The 13,795-nt window shown below is 28.4% G+C and overlaps 1 protein-coding gene across 1 annotated transcript in view; it reads right to left on the reverse strand.

The window, feature by feature from the left end:
* Positions 1-402: 402 nt before the first annotated feature.
* Positions 403-13,795, reverse strand: part of Chd1 (chromodomain-helicase-DNA-binding protein 1) — a 41,144-nt gene continuing 27,751 nt past the window's right edge. The window contains exons 21-29 of the mRNA XM_014434033.2: positions 13,526-13,685; positions 12,414-12,654; positions 10,774-11,076; positions 7,378-7,556; positions 6,166-6,286; positions 5,991-6,094; positions 3,940-4,071; positions 3,008-3,109; positions 403-748 (exon numbers count right to left, since the gene is read on the reverse strand). Of these exons, the coding sequence (XP_014289519.1) occupies positions 550-748; positions 3,008-3,109; positions 3,940-4,071; positions 5,991-6,094; positions 6,166-6,286; positions 7,378-7,556; positions 10,774-11,076; positions 12,414-12,654; positions 13,526-13,685 (1,541 nt within the window). The 3' untranslated portion in view covers positions 403-549. The remainder of the gene's footprint in view (positions 749-3,007; positions 3,110-3,939; positions 4,072-5,990; positions 6,095-6,165; positions 6,287-7,377; positions 7,557-10,773; positions 11,077-12,413; positions 12,655-13,525; positions 13,686-13,795) is intronic.

The following is a 13,795-nucleotide window of genomic DNA, read 5'->3' on the forward strand; positions in this document are numbered from 1 at the left end:
CAAACATCAATTCAAAATCTACGTGCAACCTTAATACATTTATATAAATCAATTTTTAAAAAAATATATATTTATTTATTGGTAATTAGAACTATTGAAATTGTAAAATCAAATAACTTATTTTTCTTAAAATGTAAATATAAAATAAATTACCTCTTAGACGGAAAAGAAATAACAATGCGGTTGATTCTATTATTCACTATTTGATAGTGATCAAACTACTTAATTCAAAAATTGTAATTACTTTAAAAAAAATTAAGTTATTCGAATAACTTTTCTTAAACGCAAATACATAAAATGTATTATGTATAGGTAATATTTACATAAGATTACAATATTTATACAAAAATTTACATATTTACATTTGAAAACAGAGGAAAAACAAAAGATAAACTAATAGTTTGGTCCGATATTATGAAAATTAAGTATTATAAATAAATATCAGAAGTTTTTGTACATTAAACTATAATAATAAAGTGAAAATAAAAGTGTACAAGAGCGTAAAAAGTAAAAAAAATATAACAAACAAATCTATGGATACAAAAATAATTATGAGTTTGTGGAATGCGGATACCTATCTCTTCTGTAATCTTTCCCATCTCTCCTCCAATCATGAAATCCACCAGAAGGAGGAGGGTATCTATCTCTCGGATAAACATGGCCAGAACCTTCATAGCCATATGGAGGTGGATAAGGACCTCCACTGTAATTTCCACCAGGACCACCTCGAAATCTATCATATTTATCTCTGAAAGAATAAATACATACATATAGCATTCAAAAACAAATTAAAGAGTCATAAACGATATGTAAGTACTTTAAAAAAAAAAAACTCATTGGTTTAAAATAAATTAACCATGGCAGTTTCTGAAAACTTTTATCAGCTCAACAACCAAAGCAAACAGAAACATTGTATGGAACTGAAATATGAGCAACAAACAAATTGTTAACTCTCTGAAGTATTCATTACTGGATAACAGTAAACAAACAGCACTATGTGTTATAAACTACTGGTCAAAAGTAAAGCATCACTTGCAATTTACATGAAAAGTCATTTTGAAATGTTGAGTAAAATATTTTATTTTGGGATTATCACAAGCAAAGAATATTAGCCTACTAAAAGAAGGAGAAAAAGGGATAGTAAATAATGAAAAAATAAAATAAAATTTTGATTTTTATATCAAAATAAAAGTTAAATGTCAATGCAGTTCACTAACAGTACTTTATGAGTCCTCTAGCTCTGGTAACTTTATTTAGTTACTAAGGTATTAAAACAAATTAAATTTTTTAGATTCTCAGGGTATATTGTCTTCTCTTAGGAGTATCCTGAGTTCTTGGAGAGTCTTCATGAGAGCCTGACGGTCCCATTAGGTTCAGGACTTACTTCCTGGTGAAAAACACAACCCTAATTTCAGCTCCATTAAAGCAATTGAACAATATGTGATTAGTGTGAGGCATCCATCGTATTATCATGGAGTAGCATAGTATCATCTTTATATTTATATGGTCTAATGAGAAGTGGACACAATGCAGGTATTCTGGCATTTGTACCAATTTCATTCAACCTTCTTGTAATTACCATCAGAGAAATACGGACTCCTTAGACTCCTGAAATTAATTTTTCACCTTGTTGGCAGTAGAAAACTGGTTTCTTGGAACATGTAATTAAATAAATTGGCCGCTGCCGCGTGTTTGGTAGCCAGCCCCTCAGTGAATCTTTTCTGTACGGAGATAGTAGACTGGTTAATAAAAAGGTATTTGGCCAATTCTCTCCTCATGCAATGTTATCAAGTGAACCAACATTGCCTCCAGCAAATTAAGCTACGTTTATTAAATTTAGAAAAATATAAGCCTCTTTTCAAAAAATACTTCAGTTAAAGAAATAAGTTTTGCTCACTGGACAATAAGTTAGTTGAAAACACGTTTGAACAAATAAAATGCTTAATGCCCAAAACAGGGCACCATGCACTAAAGTAGTTTTGACCAATCCACACGTGAGTAAATATTTGGGCATACAGTATAACATCTGTTAAAACAGCCAAGTATTAACTGACCCAGTAAGAAAAAAATAGAATAGAGAAAATGAAGTAGATAGATTTCTAATGATAAATTCTGTAAATGTAAAAAAAAAAAAAGAAAATATCAATTAAAAAAAATAAATTACTGTCATCGTTAATTTTTGCATTTTATATACTTCACCCTTTCATGTTTTCAAATGTGTGATATAATCTGTACATTTATCACAAAACAGACTTGTTTAACATTTCCGTTAATATTTCCTCCCTAAATATGTACACTTGGTTAAACACAAACCTATGGTTGGTTAGCAGGGGTTCTTTCTATTTTATGTAGAAAATTAAATTCTTTCTATTTTATGTAGAAATTTGAAAAACATAGGAATTCACAATAGTTAAATTAAAAATTGGTGAAATGACAATGACCATGAAAAGTATACTTTGGTTTCTTGATAATTTATTTGACTACCAACAGAGGAATAAACAACAATTCCCATTGAATAGTTCATAAATAATGAACTATTCAATATGAATTTTTGTATATATAAAAGCATATAAGTTACAGCCTAAGTCAGCTATTATTTCGATGTCAGGTGATCGGGTAGATCATAACCGAACACAATAAAATATCAGTCTTTGTGCTCGCAAACGTTTAACTGAAACTAAATATATAATGCAACACCATATAGCAATTTTTGAGTTTAAAAGTTTAACCAAGAATTATTTTAAGTTCTTTTGACTTTTCACATTCAATAAACATTAAATTATTTATAGGTACAAATAAAAATAAAGTAGTTATTGTAAAATATTTAAAATTGATAAATATCTGCAAAACGCCGATCATTAAATGTGTTGGTTTTGATTTATTTTTAAGTTCTATCAATATCTAAATTTTATTTAACAAGCTATCTTATAAAGTAATAGTGGGATTTTCAAGCACAATTATTAAAATAACAAATTTCAAACACAATCGTTAACCAAAGAAATAATACCTTCTACTATCTGATCTACTGTTACGATCACGATCACGAAAACAGTTCCTTTGGTACTGATCAAACCTTTCTCTTTCCCTTTTTACATCTCCTGATGGAAACCTGAAATTTATAACAGTTCATATTAAAGAAAATAAAGTGTCGAAAGGACCCATTAAGTACAACTGAGTTTCAAAATCAAAACAAAACTGAGATTACAAACATCACTGATTCTTTTATATTCAACAAATTCTTTGATTTCTTTTTCATATTTAAGTGCTATATAGTATAGAGAGTATAATTATTCTCAATATACCTACAATTATATTTTTCAATCAAATGGGCTGTTGAAATATCAAAGAGAAAAAACTAAAGATAATAAGATTGTTGTGATAAAATTTTAACAAAGAAGGTGACTGTGATAAATAACATTAACTTTTAATGTAATGTAAAAATTTACTAATTAGGGTAATTTCTTGGATTGACCAGGGCAGAATAGCCAGCATGAAGTTATTTTTTTAAATGATTTAGTTCCAAAATTGTATTAAGATTGTCCCTGAGGATGGCCCAATTGGCCTAAACGTCGGACTTATAAATAGAACAAAAATGTTTTGAGATTAAAATGTATAACATTTTATTCATTTAAACAATTAAATAATGTAGTCTTTTTAATTTTAAAAACCTGGAACTCTTTCTTAACAAATTAAAACTAAAAATCTAAAACCAAATTTATATAACTGACAGAAATGGCTAATTAGCAAATTTTTAATTATTATTGGTGAGTTATCAATAAGTGTATGATTTGTTTTATAAATTTTGAACTCTTCAAGTAACTCTAGATGGAATGTCTAAAATTTAAACACTAACAAAAATATTAATTCCTATAATTACATTTGAAAGCAATAAAACATATTATTCATTCAGTAAACATTTTTAACAATATTTTTAAATACCTTTGCTGATGTGTCCACCTGTCATTAGAATTTCCATGATTTATATCAGGAGTCAATCTTGGGGCAGAACTGGTATCAGCAGGTTTATTTTTCTTGTCATTTTCATTGCTTTTCTTATCTTCTTCAGAGTTTCTAAAACAGAGAAAGGTAAGGATCATAGAAATTAAAAAACACTCAATGGCATTATCATAGTACTAGTATCTGTCTTCCCATCAACATGACCTTACCTTGTGGTGTTCTGTTTTTGTTCTAAAAGGTTAGATGAAGCATTGGTAAACATCAAACAGTTAACAAAAAAGTTTTAATACACAGAAGATGGACAGTCACGATGGTCGTTAAAATAAAAACAAAAAGTAGTACAAAACTATCGAATTACACTATTTCTGTTAAATTTGTTAACTTAATCCTACCCAACCCTAAATTATCTTTCAAACACCCTTAACTTTAACCCTTACAAACCAGCCTAGAGACCTCATACAGTACACTAATAACTCTAAATTCAAGTCTATAGAAAATAATCATATGCATCAGTTAAAACAAAATTTATCAAGTAAGAAAAGCAGTAGTGCAACAGTGGAGTGTAAAGAGTTACTACAGATCCAATAATAGTCGCATAAGATTTTTAAAAATTTAAATAAATAACACCAGTCATACTGTACCAAACTTATATAACTCTACCAGACCATTATATTTGAGTATAACGATTTATTACTGATTACTGACAGAACCATTTAAAATACATAATGTTATTTTTTATAATTACAAAAACAAATTTTCAAAACTCAACTTTCTTTTATTCATCCATCAAGTTCACTTAAACATGCATCATAAACATAATTACAAAAACTTTAACATTAATAATCTAAGCCATTTAAACTAAAATTTAAATAAAAAATATTTCAGTAAAAGTATTTCCTATCATCCTTCCTCTATGAAGTTATCCAATCCTACCATCCATCAAACACCTCCAGGTTCCTCCAATTAAAATCCTCCATTCACACTCGAAATTTATAAACAAAGGCCCACTGAACGGTGGCTTTTGACAGATCTTTGATTATCAGATTTTCCTCTCAAAAGAATTACATCCCTATTCAATCAATTGCAATCAATTACACCCCTCTATCACTTCACTTCTTATTCATCCAGACTCTAAAGAAATAAAATTTATATTTTTTTCAACCAAAATTTGAAAACGGACTAAATATTTTATTTTAATTTTATATACATTGATTTGAACTATTATTTTATCAATTATTGTACAGTGAATGCATGTTCTTATTAATTATTTGTTAATAAAATATGTAAAGATGGACGTTAACATATTTTATTCTTTACTGTTAGAACTTTTTTTTTAAATTTATTACAATGAGAAGTTACATTTTTTATGTAATATGATTTTATTTTTATAATTTAATAAAGTTGTTTGTTGATATTTATATAATATTTTTCTTTCTACTCTGAGTTATAAAGCCCAATTATTATTGTCTGTACTATTATTCTTAAGGGACTCATCCCAGAATAAATAAAAATCATTACTTCCTTAAATATAGCAAGAGACTTATATTAATAAATAAATTGAGATGTTGAATAGATATAATAAATCATTGCTAAAGTAAATTTAAAAGAATTATATAAAGAAGTACGATTAAAGTAAGAAATTAAAAGGGTGAGGATACAAGGGTAATACCAACATACCTTTTGTTTAAACATACTGATAAAATTTTAGATTCTGAGGGCTGAGATTTGAAACAGTAATACTTTGAGAAATAATAACATTTGTCCAAACTTGTCTATTAATAAATTTTTGAGAGAAATTTTATGAATTAATATTTTTGTAAATATTAAAATATAACAATAATTTTAACAGCTCAATAAACAAATAATTGCCTAAACTGTTAGCCAATCAAATGAATAATGTTCTCAATTAATTGTCAAAGTAGATGTATCTAGTAAGATAAAATAGATAAACATAAAAGAAGGCAAAATACAACATAGGCTAAGTTAATGTAAGAATAATTTCAATAACTCAACTAACATAGATTGAACCTTACCGATTTCCACTCGAGGGCGGTTTTTTAATAGAAGTAGTGGTTTCTTTCTCCTCTTCTTCTAACTTTCGCTTCTTATTAACACCATTTCCTTCAGGTTTTATAACCTAAAAATACAACAATATTATAACATTAAATAATAACTAACAGGCTTAATTTATAAGCAGTATTTTCTTACCTCCTTTTCTTTTTCTTCCTTCTCAGGTTTAATTTTTTTGTTCTTAATAGCATGCTTGTATAATTTATACAACTTCTTGGGATCATATTCCGTAAATTTAGAAACAAAGTACCACAAATTGCTGAAACCAACATAATCGTATTATCATAATTAAATTAATTTCTAAAAAATCAAATGAACAATATAAAGAAAAAAATTGGTAACAAAATGAAGAATTAAAGAAAAATTATAGTGTAAAGTCTCCTCTATTAAATCACTAATCATGGTAAATCATGACATAATATCAAACAATAAATTAGTTTTCATCATTTTCAACTAAATGTTAAAACTAAAATAAAACTGCTAAATTACTTAATTTATTATGGATTTACTTTATTTGTTTATTTAATTAGCAACAAATGCTAAACTCAATTTTTCTTTTATACTAAATAGATTCACTATTCAAATGTGAATTGAATAAAACCATCATCTGGAATTAGATCCTTCTTCATCACAATAAATAAAACTATCACTTCCAGTTCCTTTCAGCTGGTCTTCCACAAAGCTCCTGCATTTTCTCTGCCCAATTTAACATTTAAATATAACACAGGAAATTGAATGTTAAACATAGTGACAAAATGTTTTCTCTTTTACTCCTATATTCGACAACCAGTTAACACAAAAAATAGGAGACAACAACAAAGCATCACTAAAAAGATACACCCAAAGACGTACCAAACATATACTAATAAACAATACATGATCATTGTTCCTAAACTTCTGACAATTTCTTTATTGTATATATTTTATTATTTGATCAGGTATATTTAATGTTTATTTGCTCGCCTTATGTTTATATAAATTATTTAATTATGTTTATTTACTATATTGGCTATTTAATTCCTATGCTTATTATTGTGTGGATTTATTTATTTTGTTTTCATTTTCCTACTGTCTAAAACCATAATATGTAAAAAATAAAATTCAAATCAGCTCACTGCATCATGCATAAGGTGTTTGCACCTTAACATGAGCCATGCATCAATTATAGCCTTATAATTGATTGGTATAATTGATATGTACATAGAAATTAATAAAAGTGACTATTAAAAAAAAATTATCTCAGGAACAGAAACTATAAAACATCCAATGACCTCAAAATTACTTAATATTTAGTCCTACAACACCACATGAATACTGATTAAGAAAGAATAACAAAAATATTACACATACCTCCTCCATTGTTTAATAGTATCAGAATCTTTGTACTCCATTAAGCATTTATTAATTTGATCACCAATCTGAACCAAACACTGACGGGTATGATTTACTTGTTCCTGAGGACCTAGACTCTGATCAGGGTTGTCCAATGCTTTTAGAGCTTTTTTCACAGGCCTCATCTTCTCTTTGCACTACAAAAAGAAAAAAAAAATTAAATGAATAAGCATATTACATCATACTGGTTTATCCCAAATTCAACAATGACTGAAATAAATAAAAATGGGACTCAATAAAATCATTAAATAACTAGAAAACTAGCTTAAGCAGTAAAGAATTAAGGATGGGTTACGGAATTTGTAGATTTCCAACATAAATTATATACTGATTCTTTCTGGACCATCTTTTGGGTATATAATGCGAGTAACTTATTTTGTGGTATAAAATTATTAATAAAAATTAGATCAACAGTCAATTACAACCAATAATATCCAAGCTAGAAAAAAAAATGATAATTTTCTTATGAATGTTTTCTGGGCAAAAAAATTTAATTACATCCAGAAAATACTATAGTTTTAATTAATGTCTGCGAGTGATACAGGACTAAGATTGTGAAACAATTATGAGGAACAAAATAAAGTAATTACTTAAGTAGTTGTTCACAATATAAACAATGATTTCTCAGTTATTTCCAAGATCAAAGGTATTTCAAATCATTAGTTGAAATTAGTACTAGAGAACTTTTTAGGTGCCTCTGGATCATCAATCTGTACTGTATCCAAGTTTTAGAAAGGAGTACCCTCAGTAACAAAATTAAAAATGTTCCTACAACCAGGCTGTAAACATAAAGTTTCCTATTTCATAAATTATAGAATAGTTTCCTATTTCATAAATAATAGAATAAAGTTTCCTATTTCATAAATTATAAAATAAAGTTTCCTATTTCATAAGCAATGAATTATCCCTGATAATTTTAAGTCAAAATAACCCAACTGAAAAACTATTATTTCATTACTTTTTCATAGTTAACATATTATTTCATAATGAAACAAACAGTTTCCTAGAGTTTCTTCTTAAAATTATAAAGAGTGCTGATTTATAACACCATATGATATTCTGTTTCTATAATTTTACATGTTCCAGTTTTATGGGCGATTTCATGCTGAAAATTTTATTTTTTTCTTCCATCACTGTAGCTTTTTTTTCTAGTCAAAAGAAATCATATTTTGTATCTATATAAACAATACTTATAATTGGTAGGGAAGAAAACACTGTTTTGAGAAAAGGGATTACTGGGCCACACTCTATAACCAGCTTGTGGTTGACATGCAATAATACTGTAAGGTTCAATTTGTCCTGTCAAATGTAGTTTCTTTAGAAATAAATTCCTGTTTGAATAACCTAAACCTTGTTATATTTCTAGTAGTTGCATAATTTCTGAGGAGACAGGACATTAAAACTTTTGTGAGAAATGTTTAGAGTTCATATTACATCAAAGGGTTAGTGACTAAGGAAAAAGCTGGGCACCGCACAAAATATGCCTGTGAGTGACAATGGACTAAGATTGAGAAAAAATTAGGTCATTCGAAATTCTAATGGTTCAGAGGTAACTATAAAATCATGTTAATACTCGTTATTTTTATATTTTAGTTAGCAGGATATGCAATATCTAAACATTTCTTTTAGCCTTACAATCGACTACACAAACTGAATTTCTCACTATCTAACTCCACTTCTCATTCTTGAAGATGTGCCACAGGATAGTAAGTCAGAAAATTGATGCAATAATATGGATGATTATAAACCAGAAAATTCTGTAACCAAATTATTCAATCAAAATGAACTCGATGATTTATTAACTCTTGACCTAAATCTGAGAAAAGATACTACCCAAATGCAAGGGTCAATAGTGAAAACAAAAAATCTTTTGACAAACCAGTTTCATTCTCTTGGTATTGGATCCAAGAGAAAGGAATTAATAAAATTAATACAAGACTTTGATTCTTTATAATAATAGAGTTTAACAAATTTCTTCAATGTCACTTGTAGTCCAGGCCAGTGGAGGTTTGTCATAAACTCATCAAAACTAAAACTCTGAAGTTTACTATTACATGATGGAAAATGTTTTGGCTATCTATTCCACATTAAGTACATCTCAAAGAGATATACATAAAAATCTCAAAGTTTTGCCAGTAAAATTCCTGAAAATTTATATGAGAAACTTCTAAGAAATTTGTGGATCAGACATTTACTCCAAGAAAATTAGTATGAAGGTAAATTCACATATTGACTTAATGTCTGTGAATCACAGCAGTGTCACTAAAGATGACGGCAAAGCTTGCATAAGCATTACTAATGCATAAACTTATCTCTGGGAAGAAATGAGTTAATTAATATTTAATACCCTTAACATTTTTGGTGCTTAACAGGAAGAGAAGGCAACTTATTGCCTTAGCACATTTCAAATAAAATTTATAATTCAAATGAATGAATGAATTCTTAGTTACTATCTATTCAAGAATAAATGGATAGTAAGTAAGTACACAAAAATAACTCATAATGTAAAAGCTTGGTAAGAACTGTTACAAAAATAACATTTTAAAATCTTCCTGTTAATAAAAATGATTTGTATATATATATTCACCTTAAAGAAACAGTGATAAAATAGACTAATAAAATTTAACTTGACTGTGACCTTCAGTTGAAAATTCATCTATTCCTCGTGCTAAACACTTCATTGCAGTTAAGAACCCCAAAATTTTCTGGATTTGACCTTACAAGCATGTTCTATGAGAGCTATCACAAAAACTAATTACAATCTTTATGTGTACAATTGCATCCCATGCATAACCTATTTCCCTCTGTTGTAGAAATACTTACAACACAAATGTTAAACCATGCAATAAGTCATCAAACAGATCAATATGTTTGCTGCTCATGATCCTCGCAAAAATATGTGAATATACAGTATTATGATAATATTTTTGCATATCCTAGTATTTCTTAAAAACCAAGAGAGTCCATAACATCCACATATCCAAATTAAACTTTAAGAACTGTAGTAACAGCATATGACATTAACTGTTCTAAGCAGATACAACGACCTATGCTATTCACTAACATATTTAACTAAAAAATGGAAATCCTTTCCTCACATGATACTAAAAGACAAGAGCTCAACAGATGAATGAACCAACTTACAGACAACTACCAAGCAAGACCTTTTATCTTTCAATTGATAACAAACTTGGCATCAGCAACCATGGCTCTTACTTGTTCTTAATCACAGGGCTGAATAAGCTAAACACAGGAGACACCAGTGAAACCCCATGAATACTAAGTTTTAATATTTATGAATGTAATTTGTATTTATTGTAAATTAAATGCAAAAATGACCTTAAATTTGCTTACCTCATTGAAAATAGATGGTTCTAGGTCACCTAATACATCAAGTGCTCTAGGCTCACTGTTAGCAGTAAAATGCATTGGGCCAGATTCATTCTTTTTTTTCTTTTTTTGTACATCTTTTTTCTTTCCTTTCTTTTTTTCTTCATCATTCTCTTCAACTTTTATATCTTTATGATTAAAAGAATCTTGACTTGGGGTAGATGCAGTTTCTGCAGGTAGTTCTCCTCCTGAACTGTCATCTTTATCTTCAATTATTTCTCTCGAGGTTGCTTTAACATCTCGCTTCCTTTGCCTTTTGGTTTTTACCTAATAGAATACCAGATATATCAACCTTAAATCTATTAGTATTACGTTATTGACTAGAACTGAGCAAAGATTAAGTAAAGAAACAAAAATTAATTTTGTGCAAAAAATGTTACAAATAAATAATTGTAAAAGAAACTAACTACTTTACAAGAGGAGGAAAGAGAAGTTAGCATGCTTAACTAGCAAGTTCTTTGGAAGCTGAAATGAGACGAGAAATTTACTTCAAATGAAGCATAATCTCTTATAGGTTCTTAAGTCTACAATAGAAATTTATAGCAACAAATCACATGGAAGGCAAAATGTGAAAAATAAATTCTTACAGACAGTTTCTATCCAGAAATTGATGAAACACGGTTAGTACTTAATCCATAGCAGCCCAAGGATAGAAAGAGTATGATTTTTTTTGGAAGTTTTCTATTTTTTTTAAAGTTAATTGATACCAAAAATATACGTTAGGCAACTTTGAGAATTATTGCCTTTTTTGTTGGAATAATGCTTAATTTGAATCAGGACCAGTGGGCAGGTAAGGGTTCAAACATAAAAAGACATTTAGCACAAAAATAATTCTAATTTCTTACATAATTTCAAGAATATAAACAATAACTAAAAATAATACAATTAAGTACTAAATTTATTATTCATGATATTCGAAGCAGATAGGTGAGAGTCCTTCTGTCCTTAGTACACTTTTTTGAAAAAAGCTACTTAAACGATCAAGAGAAATTAATTTGAACAAGATATTATAAAAAAAAATCTCAAACTAGTACACCAATTAGCATAAGCATTACTGATGCATAAACTTATCTCTGGGAAGAAATGAGTTAATTAATATTTACTGAAGAGATTTGAGGAATCTAAGAACACCCTTAACATTTTTGGTGCTTAACAGGAAGAGAAGGCAATGAGGCACATTTCAAATAAAATTTATAATTCAAATGAATGAATGAATTCTTAGTTACTATCTATTCAAGAATAAATGGATAGTAAATAAGTACACAAAAATAACTCACAATGTAAAAGCTTAGTAAGAACTATTGCAAAAATTCACAAAAATAACATTTTAAAATCTTCCTGTTAATAAAATGATTTGTATACATATATTCACCTTAAAGAAACAGTGATAAAATAGACTATTAAAATTTAACTTGACTGTGACCTTCAGTTGAAAATTTTTTAACATAAATCTGAGGTGACATAGATTAGTAAAAATTAAAATGAAAAATATAAACTAAGTTCTCAGAACATGAAAGATCTTTCCCATTAATTTGGTACATAATATATCAATACTTAATTCTACAACAAAATAATGAATAATTTAATTCTTTAAATGTACATACAGTTGATCCTTGACGTTGATCAATACTTTTTCTTAAAACTTTGAGCAGATATTCAGCTCTAGAAGCCAGATGTTTTGTCTGAGGTTTTGATCCATTATTAGAAAGAATTTTGTCACTAATTCCAATAGATGGATCCATTTTTATAGCTTCCCAAGAACCCATACCATACTGATAAACTCCACGTAGTAAGGCACTGTCATCATTAACATCCCAATCACAATCAAAATTTGCTGGTTTCACCCTAGTAAACAAATAATTGAAAATTCATTAATTGTTACATGATATATTAATTTGACTATGCAATATAATAGTGATTAATATTAATAACAAACATTATTTTTTCTAGGATTCAACATTTCAGAACAATAAACATTTGTAATTAGGAGCCTAGTAGTAAAAAATACATAACCTCTGCTCTAGCAGTTCTTATTGATCTATCGATAGTAGCTGATCTAAAAGTAAGAGTAAAAACATTGGAGATGTCAGGAGTAATCCTTACGACTTTGACATCTGTTTTAAACATGAATTTATTCTCATCCTTCAATCCAAGCAATAACAAGACATTCAAAAAAGGATCAGGGGTGATATTTTTAATCAAAGTAGTAATCTCCTGGTGGTGGGTTATATTTTCAACATTGTCTGTGGTTTTATCTTCAAAGATTTTTTTTTCCGTACAAAACATTTCACAAAATAGGTATAGTATTCGGCTTTCCACCCAACCTTCCCCTGTTTTTCTTTTTGTTTTTTTGCCAGTTTGGATTATTGGAGTATTTAGACAAACAAAGTTCAAATTACTGAGATTGTCCTGTATTCAAAAAAGTATTTAGTTGGTCCAATAAGGGCTGATGTAGCAGGACTATGGTGAATAAGATATATCAAGGAGTTCAGAAGGCTATCAGGGAACTGTTAATGATAAAAGGCGTAGCAAGAACCCTTAGATCTGAGAAGACAATAGAGTCTGGACAGAAGGGGAATGCTTTATTCAAATCTAGATGGCTGATTTTCCAGCAAAAAGAGGAAGAAGCTGACAAGCAATGGAAGAAGAACCTGGTCAATAAGATGTAAATATTATTTTTTTTTTTAATTGTAATAATAATTAATAAATAGTTTACCGAACGTCAAGAACCCATTTGTTTCTCTCATTTGGGTCTAATGGAATTTCAATATCTAGAGGTTCTAATTCCTTTTCACAGGCCAATAAACTCTTAGCATTAACAGAAACACCACCTAGTTTTGCTGAGGGTCCACGCCCTCTTTTCCTTCCTGATGTTCCTGGAATAATAAATTAAAATATATTTATAATATACAATCTAAAAGAAACATCTGTCGGATAGACAAATGAAAAGATATGTGGAATTCTTTAAAAGTAGTGTTCCTTAACT

Source organism: Halyomorpha halys, unplaced genomic scaffold (genome assembly GCF_000696795.3).
Source record: "Halyomorpha halys isolate HHAL.00 unplaced genomic scaffold, Hhal_1.1 Scaffold1288.1, whole genome shotgun sequence".
NCBI classification, from domain to species: domain Eukaryota; kingdom Metazoa; phylum Arthropoda; class Insecta; order Hemiptera; family Pentatomidae; genus Halyomorpha; species Halyomorpha halys.